General features: G+C 40.0%; 1 protein-coding gene across 2 annotated transcripts in view; it reads right to left on the minus strand.

The window, feature by feature from the left end:
• The window catches only part of NOX4 (NADPH oxidase 4), a 203377-nt gene that overhangs the window by 21205 nt on the left and 157450 nt on the right, over window positions 1–24722 (minus strand). For both annotated transcript variants that reach the window (XM_055143267.1, XM_055143273.1), the window contains exons 14-15: window positions 9902–10021; window positions 6977–7085 (exon numbers count right to left, since the gene is read on the minus strand). In XM_055143267.1, the coding sequence (XP_054999242.1) occupies window positions 6977–7085; window positions 9902–10021 (229 nt within the window). The remainder of the gene's footprint in view (window positions 1–6976; window positions 7086–9901; window positions 10022–24722) is intronic.

Consider the following 24722-nt stretch of genomic DNA (forward strand, 5'->3'; position numbering starts at 1 on the left):
ACTTCTTGTCATTTATCCCCCCTGCCCCCACAAACACAAAGCCATTAATTTGAAAGGCTTTATGTACCTCTGTACACTGTAGCATTTAGTGCAATAGACAAATATGAAAAGAACCCAAATGTGTGACCAGTGATGAATGGATCAGAAAGTTCTGGTGTATCGCCAGGAATGATCCCTGAGCACAGAGCCAGGAGTAAGCCCCAAGTAACACTGAGAGTGCCCCCTCTAAAAACAAGAAATATTCTGGGATATGTACAAACTAGCAGTTATAAGAAAGAATATCATCAATTTCTACTATGTTGACAAAAATAGTATTATGCAGATTAAAAATCAGAAAGAATGACAGTGAGGGAGCAACTAATAGCCACAGGTGTTGAGGCGCCTGTTGGTGCAGAAGATCGAGCTTATGAGGAAAGGGTGGAGAGGGTGGGCAGAGGGGCCATGGGTTTATCAGTGGCTAAGTAGGCACTCTGGTGGTGGGATACAGTGTTGGAATAATCTATGTATAAATACATAACTAACAGCATTGTAAACCACAGTGCCTCAATCGTAATGTGATAAAATTAAATCAATTAAAATTGATCAAGGCCTTTGATATAATACTGCCAACTTTAAATGCCCAGAGGAAACTCACAGAAGGCCAACTCAGACCTTAGGGACACTCAGAGACAGCTCTGCAGCAAGCGGAACGAAAGCAACACTGGGCTCCTGGAGGTGTAGCAGTTACACATGTTGAAATGTGGTTAAAAAAACCAAAAACCTAGAACCGAAACAAAGGTACGGGGAGGGCGGGCGCTGTGGCCGGCCCTCAGCGGGGGCTGCGGACCTGGCCCCCGGCGCAACGGCCCCCTGCGCCCTGTGGCCCTTCCTGACCCCCCTGTCATTGAATGATTGAGACCCCGTCTTCGGACTGACGGGAAGCGTCCAGGACAAGGCCACCGCAATCCCGCGAGGACGCGCCCGTGTCCATAGGCCGCCTGGCCCGGCCACCGCCCCTGTCCGGCAGAGCCGCCGCCTGGCGGCTGTCGCTGGCCCCGCCACCTCTGCGGGCCCCGAAGCTGCCCCCAGCCCCTCCTCCAAATGGCTGCTGTGGTCAGGGCTCTGTCACTCATCCTCACCACTCAGCCCTGGGTCCCCAAGGGTGGGAAACAGTGGCCGACTGAGTAACTGACCAGTATTTTAAACTCAGGAGTCGCTAATCAGTTCCCACGTGGCACATTTCACAAGGTGCTTCCCTTTCTCTGCTGCTTATTTTTAATAAACGCTGATAACTTTTCCCTCACATGCACCCCGCCAGAAAAACAAACAAAACCCCCAAAAGGTATCTTATTTGTTGGAACCAGTTTTCACATCATGCATCTAACAAGGGCTGATATGCAAAATATACAAAACCCAATAATAATAAAGAATAATAAAGATTTTTGGTTTTGTATATTTACAATACAATCCAATTCAAAATATGCGAAATACTTGAATAGACACTTCTCCAAAGAAGACATGCAGCTGGCCTACAAGCATAAAAAATAGTGTTCAACATTAGCTTATTAAGGAAATGGGAAACAGCTGTTTGTGACAACGTGAAGATAAAGGAACTCCAGTACACTATTAATTGTTGGTAAAAATATAAATTTATATAGATGCGTGGAAAATAGTATATATAGATTCTTAAAATAATTAGCAATAAGTGGCTGCTTGACCATAGTACCCTATCAAGAGGTCCCAATTAAAAAAAAAATAGTTCACAAGAGACGGAAATATGATATGATCTAGTAAGTGTCATGTCTAGGCATTTTTCCAAAGGAAATTAGGCACTATTTCCAAAGTATATTTGAATCTCCATATTCATATCATCTGTACTAAAGCAGTCAATATTTAGATCAAACTAAATGTGCAACAACAGATAACTGGATTTTATATACTCCGTGAAATACTCAAGACACTGAAAAATATGAAGTCTTTCCCTTCAGAGCAATATCATTGGGAACTTGATGAAATCGTGTTAGGTGAAAAAGGAAGTAAAAGCCCAAATGCTTTCACTCGTGTGACAGAATAATCAAAGCAAACAAAATACAAGACACAAAAAAATTCTTTGAATATAAAAATTATGAGGACCAGCACGCCAGTCCAGCTGGTAGGTAGAGCACTGGCTTTGCATGTAGCCTACCTGCCCTCAATCCCTGACACCACAGATAGGCTCCCAAGCCCAACAGAGGTGATCTCCAAGAACAGAACCAAGAGTAAGCGCTGAACACAGCCTGGGGTACTTCCCCCCAAAAAGAATAAAGAATATGAAAACCATGGTGGTTTCCAGAGAGAAGGAGGTTTAATAATATATAAAGACAGTTTTGAAGCAAAATGCTATGACAAAGAAATATAGGAGGGTAATGCTATACTAAAATTTTAGAGATAGTAAAAACAGAAGTAAATTAATTTTTTAAAAAAATTGTAAAGTCTCTTGACATAAGTTCAAGAATGTCACTGTCACTGTCACTGTCATCCCGTTGTTCATCAATTTGTTCGAGTGGGCACGGTAACGTCTCTCAATGTGAGACTTATTGTTACTGTTTCTGGCATATCCAATATGCTATGGGTAGCTTGCCAGGCTCTGCCGTGCGGGCTCGATACTCTCGGTAGCTTCCAGGGCTCTCCCGAGAGGGGCGTCGGAATCGAACACGGGTTGGCTGCGTGAAAGGCTAACACCCTACCATTGTGCTATCACTCCAGCCCAAGTTCAAGAATGAAGTTTTGAAATATTATTAACATTGACAAGAGTGGAATTACAAACTTCAGAAGTAATGCAAATTGTCTATAATTTTGATAGTTTCAATATCACTAGGATTCAGCGAAAACCATACTGTAATTCAACTGTTCTATAGACTGGTAATATCTTAATATCTTAAACTATTGGTTAGGTACTGTTTTATTAGAATAAATTCATATCCCTTGATAAAATGTAATTTGTTACTGTTTCCTTTGAAGAAATTTTGTCAGGTTACATTCATTCAAATTCATTCACAACTCCCTTATAAGCTCTAACTCAGTACAATCTGAAGAATCAACCTGGAAAAAAAATACAAATTTCAGGAAGTGAATTTGTTCTGTTTGAAAAATTTTCCTGTCTTATTCTCAAAGGCACTAACTCCCTTCTTATTTTCCTATAATCACTCTAGTCAACTCTTTGTTGGCTCTTCCTCATCTGCTCTTGTAGAAACTAAAGGATAGTGTATAGTGAAATTTTCACACAAAATATCAAAACAATCTATGGTCAGATCACTCAGACCACTGGGCTCAGATCTTTCAAAGGCTTCATTTTTACTGAGAGTGAGGAGGGGGGGAGCACCCAATGTTTTGAAGACCTGTTTTTACTCCGACTGATACTCAATCAACAGGGGAAGATGACTGGAATAAGGACCAAAGGAAAGTGTTGGCCCTACAAGTTCTGGGGACAATGAGGGCAACCTTGGAGGTCTCAGGATTACCAGGCACTTAATGATGCTCAGCGGACCATCTGGCACAGGGGAGCAGTAGACAACTGTCTGACTGATTTTCCCTGACTCCTATGCTAACTCCCCAACCTTCAAAAGTTTGTGTCTTTTTTGAGGGGGCAGGTAGGAGGGTCTAGGAAAATATATACTGTAAAACTTGTCCCTTTGTTAAAAAGTTGTGTTGTTCATGGTTAGGTTTCAGTCATGCAATGCTCCAACATGTCCCTCCCCAGTGACATTTACCATGACCAACATCCCCAGTGTCCCTCCCACCACCCTCACTCTCACTCCCTGCTCAGCCTGCCTCAATGTCTCTCTTTGGGGCACTGTGGTTTGTAATATAGGCACTGAAAGGGAATCCTCCTTCCAGCAGAGTTCCTGCCCAAGAGTGATCATTTCCAACTATCTTTATCATCATGGTCCTTCCTCTGTCCTAACTGCCCTCAGGAGTGAGACAGACACAGAATGATTGCACTCACTTGTGGAATATTAAAAAACAAAACATAGTATGAGATTAACACTGGAGGAGAGCAGAAAGAAGAACTAGGAGGACTGGTCTATGGTGGAAGCTTGTTTTAAGTGTGTGGGAAGGGAGGGGTGGGGTGGGGAGGCAGCTAGAAAGGTTGCCATCTATGCATGCAAAGTGGTTTTAAGCACATTCACATGTTGTGAAGTACAACCACCGTCTAGATCCAGAATATTTTCATCCTCATGAATAGTTTCTGCCTACAAATTAATAACTTTCCATTCACCACCTGCCACTCTCTGGTAGTGACCATCCAATGTCGTGCCTTTATGAAGTCGTCTCCACATTTCTATTTCTCTGTGTCTACCTCAAAGTCATATATTCAAAATATAGTTGTTTAGTTGCCTAATTTTCCACTGAGAGTGGCAATCACATGATACAAGAAAGCTGGCTTTATTATTTCTCCCATTTACCTATAGCTCTACTTCATTTAAATATAAGTTAGTATTTTCCTTTGATGCCTAGCCTTATTCACACAGAATATTATTTTAAAGCTTTGTCCGTATTAAAAATATGCCAGAATTTTGTAAAGGACTGGTATTTAATAATACTTCACAATGTTTATATCTATTGTATTACCTACTCATTTATCTATCAATATTTATTATGCTTCTATATTTTGGCTACTGGAAAGAGTACTTTTATGAACATTGACGTACATATTAAGTTCCTATTTATAATTATTTTGTGTATACCACTAACACTGAAATATTATTGCATAAAGTTTAAAGATCATATATAATTATCCTTTCTTCATCCACCATCAAGCACACATACTCATATGTGGATAGCCTTGTATTCCACTTCTTTTCCACAAACAGACAGATTGCATATTTTTTCTAATATAACAAGCACATTAACACACCAGTTCTTGCCAGTAAAGTTGGGTCTTTTTGTCTGTTTCCACCCAATGATATTTAACTAGTTTACTTGTTTCCTCCAGACTGGAGCTATAGCACGGCGGGTAGGACATTTGCTTTGCATGTGGCCGACCCAGGTTCGATTCCTCTGTCCTTCTTGGAAAGCCCAGCAAGCTACCGAGAGTATCGCACCCGCACGGCAGAGCCTGGCAAGCTACCCATGGTGTTTTCAATATGCTAAAAACAGTAAGGACAAGTCTCACAATAGAGACATTACTGGTGCCCCCTCGAGCAAATCGGTGAACAATGGGAGGACAATGCAAGGAGGAGCTACCTTGCTACTTATTCCCACCACTCAGTTTTCAAGCATGTCTTGTTCCTAAACAATACGAATCACACTGTTTACTCTCTGTTGCTCTCCTCATGTTCCTTTGCTTCTTGGTCCTAGTAAGAGTCACTCATCTTATTTGCTTATCACCTATTTTACCCACTTAGAATGTAAATCGGGGCTGGAGCGATAGCACAGTGGTAGAGTGTTCGCCTTTCACAAGGCTGACCCGTGTTTGATTCCTCCGCCCCTCTCGGAGAACCCGGCAAGCTACCGAGAGTATCGTGCCCGCATGGCAGAGCCTGGCAAGCTGCCTGTGGTATATTGGATATGCCAAAACCAGTAACAGTAAGTCTCACAATGTGAGACGTTACTGGTGCCCGCTCGAACAAATGGATGAGCAAAGGGATGACAGTGACAGTGACAGAATGTAAATCATTGGTGACCAGAAACTTTGTTTTATTTGTTCTTTCTATAGCACCAAATCCTAAACAATTTCTAACTCCTACTGGTTCATGAACTTGAACTATAAATTCATATTTACAGTTGGTGAATATTTGATGAATGGTAGAATTGCTGATTAAGAGACCTCAGATATAGGGGGAAGGTGCTTGCCTACACAGGGGGGAAGGCGCTCACCTACACAGGGGGAAGGCTCTTGCCTAGCCAGGGGAAGGCACTCAGGGACACAGGGCAAGGCGCTTCCCTTGCAAGCAGCTGATGCCAGTTCTGTCACCAGCACTGCATATAGTCTTCTAAGCACTGCCAGGTGTGGCCCAACTACCCTCCTCACTACTGAATGAATGAATGATTACCTGAGAAAAAAAGATGTATCTAATATATATTGTGCAAATAAACACCAATCTAAATTATTAAAGAATAGTTCTATTAACAGGGTACATTCATAGTACCAAAACTTTTAGCAATAAAAATGAAGCAAGTCTACATACAACAAAAAAAATCAAGACATAGTATATTTAAAACAGAAATTTATAGAAAACAATTGGTAGAATTTTTAGAACACTTGTAATTTATCTATGTTTATGTATCTTGGGTGGGGAAAGCAGTGAGGGTTTTCTTTTCCTAAATACTTTGAAAAGTATACATTAAAGATAAGAAGTAATACACAGAGGCTGGAGCTCATTGCTCTTTTATATATATATAAAAACCAAGGATGTGGGATATTTGAAATTCTACATTTCTGACATAAGTCTAGTAACAGCTCATCTGAACTATTAAGATATTAATAAAGATAAGGGAGTAAGGAGTATTAGGGGAAAACTGATGGAAGGATGGAACAATTAACTGCTGATATTTCCCTCTATCTGGCTTCCATCCCTTAAAACTCCAAAAGCATATATTGTCACACACATAAGCCTACTCATTCACCATTTATGTGTGTGTGTGTGTGTGTGTGTATACCACTCAACATGGTATTTGTTTAATCATACATTTGTTTAACATTCAATTTTAAAGCATATAAATTAGGAAACTGATGTCAGAAAACTTTCTTGATATCACAAATATTCATATAGATATTAATATCTGAATGATGTGCATCAAATTATTAAGGATTATTATGTCTTTTGAAGTTTAAAGATATTTTTCATTATTCACTTGTATATTCTCCAGTTTGTTTTACAGAAAACTTTTATTATTTTTGCAATTTGGGGTAACATATTTAAAACATTTTAAAACATTTTTTAATAGACAAAGTAAAAATTTAAAACATTTAAAACATTTTTTAAATAGACAAAGTAAAAATTCTTAACTTTACCTTGTTGTGCAATACACATATTAAGTCTGCAAACCAATGGAAGGAATGGATGTCTCTGCATACCCAAATAAAGTACAATCTTCTAAGCTTGTATAGTTTCCAGTCATCCCTTTAAAATTAAAACAAAATAATCATTATAAGAAAAAAATAAAAGAATAGATTAAGAATATCATTTTTTCTATTTTCTTAGTAAACTAATTGAGAAAAATGTAGTTTACAACCTAGGATTTGATGTGACTCTTACTAAATTTTTATGAATTTAAAATGCAATCTACTGATTTAAAGATATGATAAAATCATTAATTTAAGTATACATATATGTGAGTATTATATACAGTTCACTCATTCCTATTTGAAATTAGAAACTTAATTTCAAAAAAAATTCAAATCCTCTATAAATCTCAGAAAAATACTTGTTTGTTTTCATTAAATTCTGTTACTTAGTAGTTCTCCTATGATAATCAGTCTTACCCTGACCACTCGGCAAAAATGATTCAACTTCATTCCAGAAAGTTAGTTGTTTATACTCTTCTTATTCCTTATTAAGGAATGAGATTTCACAACCAACAAGTACGTAATGCATTCCAGCAACTGAGAATTCTAAGTCTGAATTCCCATTAGTAATTATGAAGGTAAACTTCAGGCTACAAAAATATTCTTCAATTTTGGTAGAAATCACTTAGAAAATTTTGTTTATATCACTTGTAAGGCAGAGTGCCCAAATTACTTATAATGTCTTAGAAAACATTCTATGCATGGGAATTTGTATGTTTTTCTATGAACTTCAGAATTTTTAACGAAAATTGATAAACAAAGTATCTTTCAAACATATTTGCTTTAATTTTATTTACTACATTAAAAGTTTATTCTTTTTTTTTTTTTTTTGCTTTTTGGGTCACACCCAGCGATGTACAGGGGTTACTCCTGGCTCCACACTCAGGAATCACCCCTGGTGATTCTCAGGGGACCATATGGGATGCTGGGAATAAAACCCGGGTTGGCCGCGTGCAAGGCAAACGCCCTACCCGCTGTGCTACCGCTCCAGCCCCTAGAAGTTTATTCTTAGTGCAGTTAAATAGAGAGCCACAGAGATAGCATAGAGGTTTCCGGCACAAGCTTTGCATGCATGAGACCTCAGTTTGATCCCTGCACTCATGGCCCTTGTGTACACGGAGTGTGAACAGATGCTGAACACCACTGGGTAGATCCTGGTGGTCCCAGCTCTTCGGGACCAAGCAACACTGAACTGGCCTAGCAGTTGAGTATCATCATATGTCTAGGGCTCAGGAGCACTGTGTGGGAAGTCCTTATCCCACCAGAAAAGCATACGGAATAGAGTTAAGAATAATTTTTGGAGTAGAGAGAGTATGGGGAATACTGTCTGCCATAGAAGCAGGGAGAGGGTGGGAAAGAGGGCGTATACCCAGGATATTGGTAGTGGGGAATGTGCACTGTTGGAGGGATGGGTGTTTGGTCATTGTGTGATTGTAACCCAAACATGAAAGGTTGTAACTATCAGACGGTGATTCAATAAAATTTTAAAAACTTAAAAAAAATAATTCTTGGTTTTAATTATAATACTAATTAATTGTGCTCCTCATACTATAGCTGAAATTTTTTTTTTAAATTTATTTATTTTTAATTAGAGAATCACCGTGAGGGTACAGTTACAGATTTATACACTTTTGTGCTTATACTTCCCTCATACAAAGTTTGGGAACCCATCCCTTCACCAGTGCCCATTCTCCACCACCCGTAAACCCAGTGTCCTTCCCACCCTCCCCAATCCCATCTCCCCCCCACCCCACCCTGCCACTGTGGCAAGGCATTCCCTTCTGTTTTCTCTCTCTAATTAGCTGTTGTGGTTTGCAATAAAGGTGTTGAGTGGCCGCTGTGCTCAGTCTCTAGCCCTCATTCAGCCCGCAACTCCCTTCCCCCACATGGCCTTCGACTACAATGTAGTTGGTGATCGCTTCTCTGAGTTGACCTTTCCCCGGAACGTGAGGCCAGCCTCGAAGCCATGGAGTCAACCTCCTGGTACTTATTTCTACAGTTCTTGGGTGTTAGTCTCCCACTCTGTTATTCTATATACCATAGATGAGTGCAATCTTTCTATGTCTGTCTCTCTCTTTCTGACTCATTTCACTCAGCATGAAACTTTTCATGCCCATCCACTTAACTACAAAATTCTTGACCTCCTTTTTTCTAACAGCTGCATAGTATTCCATTGTATAGATGTACCAAAGTTTCCTCAACCAGTCATCCGTTCTGGGGCATTCGGGTTTTTTCCAGATTCTGGCTATTGTAAACAGTGCAAGCAGCATCACTTTTGAAATTTAGCTTCTTTTATTAATTTCTAAGAAAGAGACCAAAGAAAGAAGTACTTACTTGGTTTTGACCGAGAAAAGCATTCCATGACCATGATTCTACAATAACAATGGCCGTTGACTTCCAGATACTATTAATAATTTTTGTCTTTATTACATTAATAATACTTTCTGAAATAATGTTACTCATGACCATTTCACTAGTGTATTTTCACCTGCCCCACTTCAATGTCTTAAGTGCATGAGCAGTTTCAATCTTAGTTGTAGTATCTATAGAGGGTTGGTATATAGGTGTTAACAAGTATTGATTTAATAAATTTAGTAATGTTCCTACTGATGAGGATGTAGAAAACGGATGTTTGTAAAATGACTTTACTGGGGTAAATGGACAAGCTTTTATATCGACATACTTTATGAGAGCACACTAGAAGCCATAAAACAAATATTAAAAATCATTCAATTATTTGTCTTAATAACTAGTAAGTGGAGTTACTTGATGCATAAGTATAAGAATTCTGTAAGGAATTTCTTCACACTAAGAGGCTACAATATTGACATGTCTCTCCTTCCATGAATGAAATAGATGAAAATGACATACCGCAGGGTGTTGAGTATTGATGCAAATGGAGTTACCCCAATGCCTCCAGCCACACAGAGGCTGACCTCATAGTTCAGTGATTCCTCAAATGGACTTCCAAAGGGGCCATCGACATAGAGCCTGTGCAGAGGGCAGGCAAAGGAGACAGATTTAAAATAATACGTAACAACTGTCCAGTTTTCTCTCTCTCTCTTTCTCTCTCTCTCTTTCTTCTTTCTTTCTTTCTCTCTTTCTTCTTTCTTTCTTTCTTTCTTTCTTTCTTTCTTTCTTTCTTTCTTTCTTTCTTTCTTTCTTTCTTTCTTTCTTTCTTTCTTTCCTTCTTTTCTTTCTTTCCTTTCTTCTTTCTCCCTCCCTCCCTCCCTCCCTCCCTCCCTCCCTCCCTCCCTCCCTCCCTTCCTTCCTTCCTTCCTTCCTTCCTTCCTTCCTTCCTTCCTTCTTCCCTTCCCTTCCTTCCTTCCTTCCTTCCTTCCTTCCTTCCTTCCTTCCTTCCTTCCTTCCTTCCTTCCTTCCTTCCTTCCTTCCTTCCCTCCCTCCCTCCCTCCCTCCCTCCCTTCCTTCCTTCCTCCTTGTTTCTTTCTTTCTCTCTCTTAAGCTACAGTTACAAATCTTTCATGTTTGAGTTTCACGCATACAATGATCAAACACTAATCCCTCCACCAGTGTACATTTTCCACCACCAATGTTCCCAGTATCCCTCCCTCTCCCTGGCATACCCCTCCCCCTACCTCTATATCAGACAATTCCCTTCTTAACTCTCTCTCTACTTCTAGGCATTATGGTTTGCAATACAGATACTGAAAGGTCATCATGTTTCGTCCTTTATCTACTTTCAGCACACATCTCCCATCCCGAAAAATCTCTCCAACCATCATTGACTTATATTATTGTTTCTTATAATGATCAGACTAAAAACATAAGTGTTTGTGAGATATTAATTTAAAACAAGTACATTTGTTTTAAATCATTCATTTTTAAGGAAGCACTGAGGAACGCAGACAAGAGTAAAAAGATAAACTAAAGATATGATCATATTATATTAATACATGAAAAAAGTCAACTGTCTCATGAATTTTTTTTAGGTCTTATGGTAGTTTTATTTCAATTTTTTGGATGGATCTCTATAGTGTTTTTCATGAAGTATGAACCAGATCAACTTCCCACTTACAGCACATGAGGGTACTTTTACCACCACAACTCCACCAACATTGATTGTTTCCAGACTTTTGGATATGTGCATTTCTTACAAGTGTGAGATGATATTTAATTGTTTTGATTTGCATTTCCCTAATCAGGAGTAATGATGAGAAATTTTCCATATGCCTGTTGTCCATATCTTCACATGATTTTTTTGACTAAAATAAATACAAATTTATTTACTATGGAAATATTTACTATAAAAACAAAATAGGAAGAAAAAAGCAACAAATATCAAAAAATCTCACATTTGTCTATTTGTGATTTCATATTTAAAAATATGTACGTGAGATTCTTCACTATGGAAAAATTTGCTATTAATTAAAAATCCATTCTCTGATCATTTCTTTAAAAAATAACAAAAAGCTGATAAAATGTTAATTTTACTGAGGGAAGGAAGTGAGTTGCAAGTAAATATTACATTTCCCAGACCATATTTCATCCAAGGGCAGGAGTGATAGCACAGCAGTAGAGCGTTCACCTTTCATGTGGGCGACCCATGTTTGATTCCTCCGCCCCTCTCAGAGAGCCCGGCAAGCTACCAAGAGTATCGCGCCTGCCCAGCAGAGCCTGGCAAGCTACCCAGGTGTATTGAATATGCCAAAAGCAGTAACAATAAGTCTCACAAAGAGAGACGTTACTGGTGCCCGCTCGAACCAATCGATGAGCAACGGGATGACAGTGACAGTGATTTCGTCCAATTTGGTTATGTGACTATGGCTGATATGAAAGTTCATATTTTTAATATAAATAAACACAGTGAATAACAATTGGACAAAAGTAACAGATCCTAATAATCAGATTTTACAAAACAGAATCTACCAAGATAGAAAGGGATGGTGAAACTTTGATGAAGGGATGCCAGTAGGTATTGGTGTTGGAGGATAATATGCCTAATGCCTATTTTTAACAGTATTGTAAATCATGGTACACAGATAAAAATAAAATTAAATAAGAAAAAATATGTCTTTAAATAAAGCATTCTCAGAACAAAGTTGTATCTAATGATATGCACCTTAGGAGGTTCTTATCTTACTTCCATTATGGCGCTTAGAATGTAGAATCTATGTTCTAGCTGAGTACAATTAATGGCCGTACAGCTGCCATGCCCTATTTATTCTGTTTAGGTTCAATTACCTTTATTTTCCCTATTCTATTTCTGGTACAAAAAGTGTGAAGGGGTCAAATAAAGCCACCGTAACAACTGATTTTTTGGAAAACTGTTTGATCATATACCAAAAAACAACAACAAGCAAACCTCAGATCCTATTCTAACACCATGCACAAAATTCAATTCAAATCAAATTTAAATCAAATGAATTAAGGGCCTCAATATTACACCTGAATGCATAAATAACACTGGTTAAAAAAATATAGGTAGAGATGAGATCTGGAGCAGCCGCACACGCACATGAAACGGCTCCTTTGCTCCTTAAAGACTATGATCCTGGAGGGCTACTAACCACGTTTGCACCCAGCGGCTTCTTATAGAAATGCATCTAGACTGTGAACTGACCTACAACCCCATGCCACCCCAGGAGGGGAAAGGTTTTTCTCTCTCGACCATTTCTTTCGGCAGGGGTGGCGGCAGCGGCAGCGGAGGCACCCATGTGGCGGCTGCCATCTTCTAGAACTCACTACCCAGAGGTACGAGATTGTAGTGATGTGGCGTGTAGGAGATCTTGGGATGGGGGTGTTACCAGCATGTTCTCTGCCCAGACAAGATCCGGAGCAGCCGCACACGAACCGCATGGCCACGCAAGCTCATATATTCTTCATTCTCAACAATGGAAAACAAATTATCAAATGATAACTTTTCAGCAGGCTTCATTGTTGGGGGAAAATTCTAAATAATAATAGTATTCTGTTGAAATATTGAATGTATTCAAAGTATAGAGAGAATAAAGTGAAGTTCATTAGCCACAGAGGTGAGGGGATGGGAGGGGAGGTATACTGGGGTTCTTGGTTGTGGAACATGTGCACTGGTGAAGAGATGGGGGTCTGATCATTGAGTGACTGAGACTTGAACCTGAAAGCTTTGTAACTTTTTTCGCAGTGATTCAATAAAAAAAATTAAAAAAATAGGTAGAGCACTCATGACACTGGATCTAGAGGTATCTTCAATCATTCAATGCCATTGACTAAGCAAATGGAAACAGAAAATCAGCAAACGGGACTACATCAAGTTGAGAAGCTTCTGCATCATGAAAGAAATGATGACCAGAATAAAATGAGATCCCTCAGACTGGAAGAAAATATTTGCCCATAATTCATTTGACAAAAGGTATATCCAAGATGTACAAAGTGTATATCCAAGATATACAAAGCACTGGAACTTTATGGGATCGAAAAAAAAAACATCAGAAAATGGGAGATTACCAGAACCTTCACCTGAAAGACATAAAGATGGCCATAAAGGTGTATGAAAAATGATCTTCATCACTCATCACCAAGAAAATCAAAACAACAATGAATATCATCTCAGAAGAGTCTATCACAAAGAACAACAAACAATGTAGGAGGGGTGGAGTAAAGGGGACCTTCATTCAATGCTGGTGGGAATGGGAAGTGGGAAAATCACGTGGACACCCCATCAAAACTTAGGCAGTAAAGTTCCACATGCCCAGCAATGCCACTAACCCATGGGCCAAAAAAATCTACTCAGAAAATAAATTTGCATTCCTTTATTCATCGCAGCACTATTCATACCAGCCAAAATCTGGAAACAACTCAAGTGTTCAGAACAGATGATACAGAAACTGGATACAGAAACTATGGCACATACGTACAATGCAATACTTAAAGAGGAAATCATGCAATTTATTGCTATGTGGATGTTCCCAGAGAGCATCACATGAGAGAATTTAGATGGAAAGAGACAGATACAAAGTAACCTCCCTTACATGTGGGATAGGGCTGGAGCGACAGCACAGTGGGCAGGGCGTTTGCCTTGCACGTGGCAAACCCGGATTTTATTCCTCCATCCCTTTTGGAGAGCCTGGCAAGCTACCAAGAGTATCCCGCCAGCACAGCAGAGCCTGGCAAGCTACCTGCGGCATATTCGCTATGCCAAAAATAGTAACAACAAGTCTCAAAATGCAGATGTTACTGGTGCCCGCTCCAGCAAATCAATGAACAAAGAGATGACAGTGCAACAGTGCAACATGTCGGATATAAAAATAGGGGGATAACAAATAATTAAAGGCAAAGAAACACAACTGGTCTTCAGTAGGAATTTTACTTTGGAGGGACCGGAATCCAGGGCAGAGGATTAAAGGGCGTCACTGAGACAGTTATGAGAGAAGTTGACACTTTGGTAGAGGCTGTGGTGCTAGAATATTCTATGAATGAAATGCTACCATTGATAATATTGCACTTATATTCTAAGACTTTTGAGTTTTACAGTAATTAGGTTTTAATTATTTTTAGGTCTGCAGGATAATTACTGTGACTTTTTAAAAATTTTTTTAAAATTTTTATTGAATCACCGTAAGAAAATAGTTATGAGCTTTCATGTTTGGGTTACAATCTCACAATGATCAAACACCTATCCCTCCACCAGTGCACATTTTCTACCACCAATATCCCGTGTATCCCCCCACCTTTCCCACCCTGCCCCTGCCTCGATGGCAGATAATATTCCCCATACGCTCTCTCTAATTTTGGGCATTATAGCTTGCAAGGAAAGCCTCTTCAACAAGTGGTGCTGGGAAAACTGGCTAGCTACCTACAAAAAAATGAACTCCGACCTCTGCTATTGCCAGGCACAAAAGTCAGATCAAAGTGGATTAAAGACCTTAATATCAGACATGAATCTATAAGATTCACAGAATAAAATGTAGGCAGAACTCTCCATGACATTGAAGCTAAAAACATCTTTCAGGATGAAACAGCACTGACCATGCAAGTGGAAGGAAAGATAAACAAATGGGACAACATCAAACTAAGAAGCTTCTGCACTTCAAAAGAAACAGTGACCAAAGTACAGAAAGAGCCCACAGAATGGGAAAGAATATTTACCCAATACCCATCTGATAAGAGATTAATATCCAGGATATACAAGACACTAGTAGAATTGTGCAAGAAAAAAAACCTCCAACCCCATCAAAAAATGGGGAGAAAAAATGAACAGAAGTGTCCTAAAAAAGAAATACAAATGGCCAAAAGGCACATGAAAAAATGTTCCACATTGCTAGTCATCAGGGAGATGCAAATCAAAACAACAATGAGATATCATCTTACACCACAGAGACTGGCATACATTCAAAAGAACAAAAGCTATTGTAAACAGTGCCGTGATGAACATATAAGTGCAGATGTCATTTTGACTATACCTTATGGGATTCTGGGATATATACCAGAAGTGGTATTTCTGGATCAAATGGAAGCTCAATTTCTAATTTTTTGTGAAGGGTCCATATTGTTTTCCAAAAGGGCTTAACCAGTGGTGCCCAAGAACAGATGACTGGTTAAAGAAACTTTGGTACATCTATACAATGCAATACTATGCAGCTGTTAGAAAAGAAGAAGTCATGAACTTTGCATATAAGTGGATAAACATGAAAAGTATCATGCTAAGTGAAATGAGTCAGGAGAGGGACAGACATAGAAAGATTGCACTCATCTGTGGAATATAAAATAACAGAGTAGGGGACTAACACCCAAGAATAGCAGTATATAATACAAGGAGGTTGGCTCCATGGCTTGGAAGCTGGCCTCACATGCTGGGGGAAAGGCAGCCTGGACAGAGAAGGGAACACCAAGTAAAATGTGTTTGGGGACCTGGCACGAGAAGAGAAAAGATTGCTGAAAATAGACTAGAGACTGAACACGATGGCCACTCAATACCCCTATTGCAAACCACAACACCCCAAAAAAGAGAGAACAAAATGGAATACCCTGCCACTGAGGCAGGGTGGGGTGGGGTGGGACGGGATTGAAGGGTGGGAGGGATACTGGGTTCATTGCTGGTGGAGAATGGACACTGGTGGAGGGATGGGTTCTCAAACATTGTATGAGGGAAACACAAGCACAAAGTTGGGTAAATTTGTAACTGTACCCTCATGGTGACTCACTTATTAAAAAATAAAGAAAGAAAAAACCAAAACAACAACAACAACAAAAAGAACAAAAGCAACCAGTGGTGGTGTGGATGTGGGGTAAAAGGGACGCTCCTTCACTGTTGGTGGGAATGCTGACTGGTCCAGCCTTTCTGGAAAGCAATATGCACAGTCCTTCAAAAACTAGAAATTTAGCTTCCATATGATCCCACAATACCACTTCTGGGAATATATGCCCAGGATGCAAAAAAGCACAGTAGAAATGACATCTGTACCTACATATTCATTGCAGCACTGTTCACAATCACCAAAATCTGGAAGAAAACCCGAGTGCCCTAAAACAAATGACTGATTAAAGAAACTTTGGTACATCTACACAATGGAATACTATGCAGCTGTTAGGGGAGATGAAGTCATGAAATTTGCTTATAAATGGATCGACATGGAGAATTTCATGCTAAGTGAAATGAGTCAGAAAGAGAGGGACAGACATAGAGGGCCTGCACTCATTTGTGGAATATAAAATAACATCACATGAGGATGACACCCATGGACAGTAGATACAAGGGCCAGAGGGATTGCCCCATAGCTGGCAGACTGCTTCATGAGCGGAGGGGAGAAGGAAGATAGAATAGAGAAGGGATCACTAAGAAAATGATGGCTGGAGGAACCAGTTGGGATGGGAGATGCATGCCAAAAGTAGATAATGGACTAATTTCTGTGACTTGAATGTGAATTTAACCCAAAATTGTACAGCCAAAAAAAGAATATAATAAAATCATCCTTAATCCAACACTCTAGTACTGCTAAGAGACAAGGAATAACTAATGTAGAAAAATAAATCAAATACCAAAAGTAAAATATGGTAGAAATAAAGGAAACAATGTCCCAAACTTGTAATACTGTGTTTATGAAAACAAAGTAACACCCAAATACTGATTTAGAATACTATGTATTAATTCAAGAATATAATATTTCAATAATACTTAGTTTTGGACAATGAGGTATATTATTATATTTTGTGAACATGCATATTTTAATATTATGCTTCTCTTTTCCTGTCCATCAATTTTCTCTTTTTTTTGTTTTGCTTTTTGGGTCACACCTGGAAATGCACAGGGGTTACTCCTGGCTCTGGACTCAGGAATCACCCTTGGCAGTGCTCAGAGGACCATATGGGATGCTGGAAATTGAACCTGGGTAGGCCGTGTGCAAGACAAATGCCCTACCTTCTGTACTATTGCTCCAGCTCCCAATGTTCTCCTCTTTAGGTTATTCTGAACAAAAGTATTACACAATATTGGATTTTGGTGTCACAAAAATTTGTAAATTGTAAATTATTAATTTAATGTGAATTTTGTGACTTTTATGGATAGAATATAGAGCCTTGTACATGAAAAATATGTGTTCTAGACCCTCTGCTCGTAAAGACTATGATCCAAGAGGTCTTCTAACCCATTTTGGCACCCAGAGCGGCTTCTTACAGACATTCATCTGGACTGTGAACTGAACTAAAATATCAGAAATCCAAAACCACGCAGCCGCAACAGCTCATAGAATCTTCATTCCCAGCAATGAAAAGAAATTATTAAATGATGCCTTTTCAGCAGGCCTGATTGTTGGGGAAAAATTCCAAACAATAATAGTGAGTGCTCTATTGAAATACTGAATGTATTCAAAGTATAGAGAATAAAATGAAGATCATTAGCTACTTAGCTGGGGGCTGGGTGGGAGGGGGGTATATTGGGGTTCTTGGTGGTGGAACATGTGCACTGGTGAAGGGATGAGGGTTCAATCATTGTATGACTGAGACTTAAACCTGAAAGCTTTGGGTTTTTTTTTCTTTTTCTCACGGTGATTCAATAAAATAAAATAAAATAAATAATCAAAAAAAAAGAAAAATATGTGTTCTACAATGAATCGACATTTGCAGTGATTATATTTTCAGATATAATCACTCCATTATAAATTTCTTTAATCTTAGCTTCTATTGTATTAATAAATTTATCAAAATCCCAGTAAATATATAACAATAAGTAAATCTAAAAGAAAAAAAGAACACTTCTGAGAAAATTTATGACTAAAAACATTGTATGCATGAAAAACTCAATCATGATTAACTCTGTAATTTCATGGTGACTAATTTTTTTAAAAAAGAAAAGAAAACAGTGAAACACTACAAGAATGAGACTAACCCCAGTACTAAGTCATGCATATACAACTAAAGCAGACAGGCAGGAAAACTAGGGAGGGCCCCATGGCAATCAATTCCTGGGCAGTAATAAAAACAGCCAAGGCGGTGAAAACCGAAACCCCCTTTGAGTACAGGAATGAAGGTCTGTGCTCCTCAGGCTCAGAGAAGGCTGAACCCCTCCACTGGGAGAAGCCCCAGCAGGAACACAGGGAGGGAACATCAGAGACCATCAACTGCTCTCAACTCTCCCTTGGCAATGACTGGACAACAGACTCTCTCAGGTAGAAAGCCCCAAGCCCTGCTGCTTGGGAGGAATCTACAAACGCCAGCTTGGACACAGGCAGAACTGGGACAGCTGCCATAGCCCGTGTGCTGCTGCGGAATGCACAGGTTGGGGGGGGGCACAGGAGCATGTGTGTCCCTCAGCCCACATCTCCCCTCCTACGATGTGCACTTTCATACTCTCATATTTAATGCCGGGATAGTACTGGGGCACTATAACTTTGGAAAGGCCAATGTTATCTCTGGAGTTATTCTCTCCCCCTCAATCTCCCCTTCCTCTAAACATATTTTTTTTTATATTTTATTGAACTATTGTGAGATAGTTACAAGCTCTCATGTTTGGGTTATACTTCACTGCTTGTCTCCTCTTGGAATTCTTTTCTGTGAGGGAAAGGCAAGAACCCCAAAGGCCCTGATAAATTCTAGGATTGACTTTCTTTCCTGCAAGGAGCAAGGCTTACAGTCCTAGAATTTCCCAGTCTCTCCTTGGGTAGCAGAGGTGGATGGAGAGAAAACAGCAGATTCCCTTCTTGAGGCTGCCACCTCTCTCTTCCCTAATTCACACATGTCACCTGGGGATGATGTAGACAGGCAGGTAGATAGGAAAGGGCCTCTTCCAAGGCAATGGCAGAAAATTTCCAGGGAAGTAACAGCCCTGAAGTTGTAAAGACCAACCTTGTAGAAAGCAGGAACAAAGGCCTGATAAGACCCTCACCTGGTGGCTGCAACAGACCCAGAGAAGCTCCAGCAGAAACGAAAAGGACAGGAAAGGAATTTCAAAGATCATCACCACTCTCAACCCTACACCCCTTGGCAACCTCCTTAGCAATGGACTTTTACTTAGGTAAAAACCCCAGGTGTGGGCAGGTTGGGAAAAACTGTCTACAAGCCACCTTGAACAAAGGAAGGGCACGCATAACGCTGCTCGAGCCCATGTGCTGCCTGTGCCCACACGGCCGAGCACATATGTCACCCACATCTCACATCTTGAGATGTGTACTTTCATCCTTTCATGTTTAATGCTGGGATGAGTGCAGGGGTTCTCTCCACTCTTGGAAAAGCTGGGGTTCTCTCTTGAGCAAATTACCCTCTCCCACTTTCTCTCCCTCCTCTTCTCAAAAACCCTCCAAATAAAAACTGTTTTACTTCACTGCTTGCCTACTCCTGACTGGGTGACAAGAACCCAGTAGCCCTGGGTCCGGGGGGGGGGGGCAGAGGCAGATGGGGAGAAAGTGACTGTCTTTCTCCTCCCTGCTTCACTTAAGTCACCAGGGGGACCCACCAACATCAGGGACACCACCTCCATCACTACTAACTCAAAAATCTAATAAAGACCCAGAGAGCAGTATGGGGTAAAGCAACTGCTGTTCCTCGGAGAGCCTACTTAGTACTGACCCCAGCATGCTAAGCTCTGCAGTAGTGATCACTGAGCACAGAATCAGGAAGAAACTCAGAGCACAGCTAAGTGTGACCCAAACCCAGAACCAAGCAAACAAAAATCCAAGAAAACCTCTCATGATGTCAACATACATTAGTTCTATTGTTTTTGCCAGTTGCAGGCAAATAACAAGTGCTAAACATAGGCTGAAAGAAGGCATGGACCTTGAGTGCAGATCCAGGAGTAAGACTTGAACACAGCAGAACGCCACCATCCCCCCGCCAAAAAAAAAGAATGAAAGGGAACTAAGAAGGAAAAAAGGGATTAGCAGCAAAAAGTATCCTTTCAATCTCAAGTAGGAGAAAGAATTATATTGAAAGCCTGGCAAGCTACCCGTGGCATATTTGATATGCCAAAAACAGTAAAAAGTCTCACAATGGAGACGTTACTGGTGCCCGCTCGAGCAAATTGATGAACAACAGGACAACAGTGCTAGAGTGCTACAGTTGTTAAAGAAAATTTAAGGAATAAAAATAGAACTCTATTCTTAATAAATAGTAGCATTGTTTAATTTTGGGACACTTGTTAAATCACAGAAGGCTGTTCCCACTCAGATTACCTACTCTGCGAACTGCTGTCTAAGCACCATCCCAAATGATATGATGTTTCAGTAGAAAGGTGAAGCATACAGACTGTTTCCCAAATGGTAATGTTAAACATGGTATCAGGCACACATTAGGGCACATACCAGGGCTGTAGCCAAGACCTGGAAACAATACTCCCAAAATAGCTGAATACATAGAGAAGTTGATATAGATATTTACAGAATTAATCACTATGTACTTTGTAGATACATGCATATATTTATAAAATTAATCACCACTCAGCTATAAAGAAGGTTAATATTTTTCTACAACATGAATTGAGCAAATGGGAGACATGTTAAATGAGCCAGAAGAAAATTAATAAGAACTGGTTGATGTCACTCATAAGGGTGCACTTAAAAACTATGTAAAGGAGTAGATAATGTTGGAAAATAAAAGCATAGCTTAGATTCTTACAAAAGAAATGTTTAACAAGTGGGTATTGAGAAGAAGGGATGGAGAGACAAGAAGAAAACACGAGGTAGTGTCAGAGAATGTTTGATGGTGGATATGGCACCCAATGCACTAATAGTAATTTTGTTGAAAGCCATGTTACCTAAATAGCAAGAAATATGTAGGTTTTCACATAAAGAATTTGCATGCATAGATTAAGAAAATTATTTTGCTTGAAATATGTTTGAAAAGTGTGGTAGAGAAAGATGAACAGCTCTGAGATGACTGCCACAGCAGCTGTCCCAATAATGCATAAAAATGGACTGATGGAACATTCTAGAAGTGGTCTTAGTAAGAACATCCATTGGAGAAAACAGATATCAGAGAGTCAATTGTGCAGAAGAAAAATTCTGTGCCAGTTAAGAGATAAGGGGCATTTCTCTTGCATGCAGGTAGGGAAGAAACAGACACGGAAAGGAAAGACTACCAAGGTGATGCTAGGCCTGAAACAGGGTGGTTGTTTGCTAGACCCGCTGCAAACACCTGACAAAAAACTCAGCACTATATCTGCACAGCTGAGATTCAAAGTGTCTCAGTGGTTGAAAAGATAGTACAACAAATAAAGCCCTTTCCACGGCTGATCTGGATTTGATCCCTGGCACCACAGACAGTCTCTCCTGTGCCCTCCCCCCGAGTCACCTGAGTACAAACAAAGGAAAACCCAAACCCTGCTATGAGTTACCCATGATCCATGAGCACAGAGCCAGAAGCACGCCCTCAGCACCGCCACATGCAAAGCAAAATCCCAAACCAAATAAAAATAAAAGAAGGTTTAAAATAGGGGGAGGCAAGAAGTATGGAGGGGACTAAAGAAACAATACAGCATTAAAGGCACGTGCCTGCGCACAGTCAACTTGAGCCCTTTCCCCGGAAGCGCATATAGTTCCCAAGTCCCCTAGGAGTGATTTCTAAGCACAGAGCCAGTAGTAAGCCCTGAGCACAGTCAGACACAGCAAAAACAAAAACAACAAAACAAAACAAAAACCAGAACAACAACAAAACCAAATATCTTAGAGCCTGACAGATCCATAGGTCCAGTGAAGGGCACAGTCAAACTTGGGGTAGACCAAGCAGTCACGCCTGCAAATAGGGCTGAGGTTTCAGCTCCATTTAGCAGTGTCCTATCTTGGCCCCACATAACTAGTGTCTAGCCAGCTCAAAACCAAAGGGATCTTTTCCAAAACTGTTGCACCAGACTTAATCTCCAACTAAGGCAGAGAACATTGAGTTCAAAGGATCACAGAGATTCAGTCTTGTTTGTTTTTGCAGGCTCCCAAGTGGTTCTCAGAAGTCCTGGGGCACCCCACACTAGCAGCTCAGTGCAAATGCCTGCATGTGTGATGCTATACTGGTGCCAAGGAGTACCAGATCAACCCACCCGTGCTCAGGGGTACTTTTGCGACGTCTAGGAGACCATGTGGTACAAGGAACTGAAGTAGGGTCGGCTACATACGTGGAATTCATTTTATCCTTGTACTACCTCTGTGACTCCAAAAGTTTAGCTTTGTGCCTATACCTGTTGGATTAGAAAGAACCTGGGAATTGGCATAGCCAGCATGGGCAGGGAACAGTCATTACTGGGCCACAGCCAGGAATAGTCATCCCTGAGGCCACAACTGAGAATAGCTATCCCAAAGATAGGCACAGGATGAGACAGCATGGAGATAAACAGCACATTCAGGCTGTGATTCAGAGCAGCCATCACCAGACCAGGATGGGTTAATACTAAACTCTCCTGTTAGCTCTGAGGTTTAGTTTGCTGAAGATGTTACTGGATATGCCTGACGACAGCCTCCAGCCACTGCACATGTGGGTCAGCTTTCAGAGCATATGACTGCAATCACCAATCACTGCTCAAGCACTGGGCCAGGGGACGAGCCAACTAGACCTTGGCGTTCTATCAGCTACAGGGCACTGGTTAACAAAATCACCTGCTGCAGTCTAGGTGCACACATTTCAGAATCATGGACACCAGCCTGATCTTTCGAATATCTAAGAAATCTCAAGCTACCCATGTCAGTCATTAATTAATATAGTCACAGGCACCAGCCCGATCTTGCAAAAGAGAATTGGATTCTCCTTTGGGTAGTGAAATCTCTAAGTTCGACCCTCACCCCCATGAAGCACCAGACATAATGAAGAAACAAAGAAAATCAGTTGCATCAGTGGATAAAGACAACCATTCAGGAAAGTACTCAATGCCATGGGAATTTTCTTTCCTTTTGATCATTGAGTTTTAGGCATATAGTATTTCAAGATCAATCCCACAGCCAGTGTCAACTTGCCTCCACCATATTCCCATATTCCATCTCCATCTTCAACCCCACACAATGCTCCACCTATCAAGTTGACAAGCACATTACAAAGTTCCAGGGGTCGGTTGCCACTTACATCTCATGTATTCAGCATTAGTAGAGTCTGTGTTTTGGATTCATGGGTATGCCACATATCACCAATACAACTGAAGCTTGGATGCCTGTTTACCCATTACCTCATGTTCTCTTCTTCACCTGCACTTGATTTCTTTCCTTTTCCTCTCTCCACACTGGGGTCGATGGTGATCTATGCATCCCCCATTTGCTACAATGCATTTGAACATCAGGCATTCTACAGACCACAGATAAGTAAGATCATTAGTTTGTCTTTGTTCTTCTGGCTTATTTCACTGAACATATCTTCAATTTCAACCAAGTTGCAGCATACTGCAGGATTTCATCAATCCCTGCAGCTGCATAGTGTTCCATTGTGTACACATGACACATTTTCATAATCCATTTTTCTGTTATTGAGGGTTTTCATCATGAATGGATATTGGATCTTGCCAAAGGCTTTCTGTACATCAACTGATATGATCATATGATTTTTACTTTTTCTTTTATAAATGTGATGTATTATGTTAGTTGCTTGGTATATATTAAGTCATCTTTGAATCTGTGCATGAATCCCACTTGATTTGGTATATGACTTTTTGAATATGATATTGAATTTGATTAGCTAAGATTTGGTTAAGGATTTCTGCCTTCATATTCATTAGGAAGATTGGTGTGAAATTTTCTTTTCTAGAAGTGTCTCTGTCTACTCTAATTATTAGTGTAATGTTAGCTTCATAGAAGGAGGATGTCTGTGTCTTCAATATTTGGAAAGAGTACTAAATAAAACAGACACAAACACCCACTGCAATCAAAGTGGAGAGAGTGACTGAGAGGGGGAACAAGTCAGGGAGAGAGAGGGCAGAGAGAGTGGAACAGAGAGGGATGAGAGTGAGAGAGAGAGAGAGAGAAAGAGAGAGAGAGAAAAGAGGGACATCTTTCAATAAGAGAGAAGAAAAGATTCATGTATTTGAGAGTAGCCACAAGACCCATATATGCTATCTTAAATGAAACTCTATAAGCAAGAATGAATAAATAAAATATCCAAAGTGCTGAATGAAAAAAAAAACCCTTCAACTAAGAATCTTGCATGACTATCACACAGATTTGGTAGAGTAATGAAGATGAAATTAGACAAAATCAGGCTAAAGGTATTTTTGCATCTTAATCAGTTTTGCAAAGAAAACTGAATGCTATTCTATTAAAAATAAGGAAAGAACAGTTAGATGCAGAAATTTTAAAGAATT

This window comes from Sorex araneus, chromosome 1 (assembly GCF_027595985.1).
Source record: "Sorex araneus isolate mSorAra2 chromosome 1, mSorAra2.pri, whole genome shotgun sequence".
NCBI classification, from domain to species: Eukaryota; Metazoa; Chordata; class Mammalia; order Eulipotyphla; family Soricidae; genus Sorex; species Sorex araneus.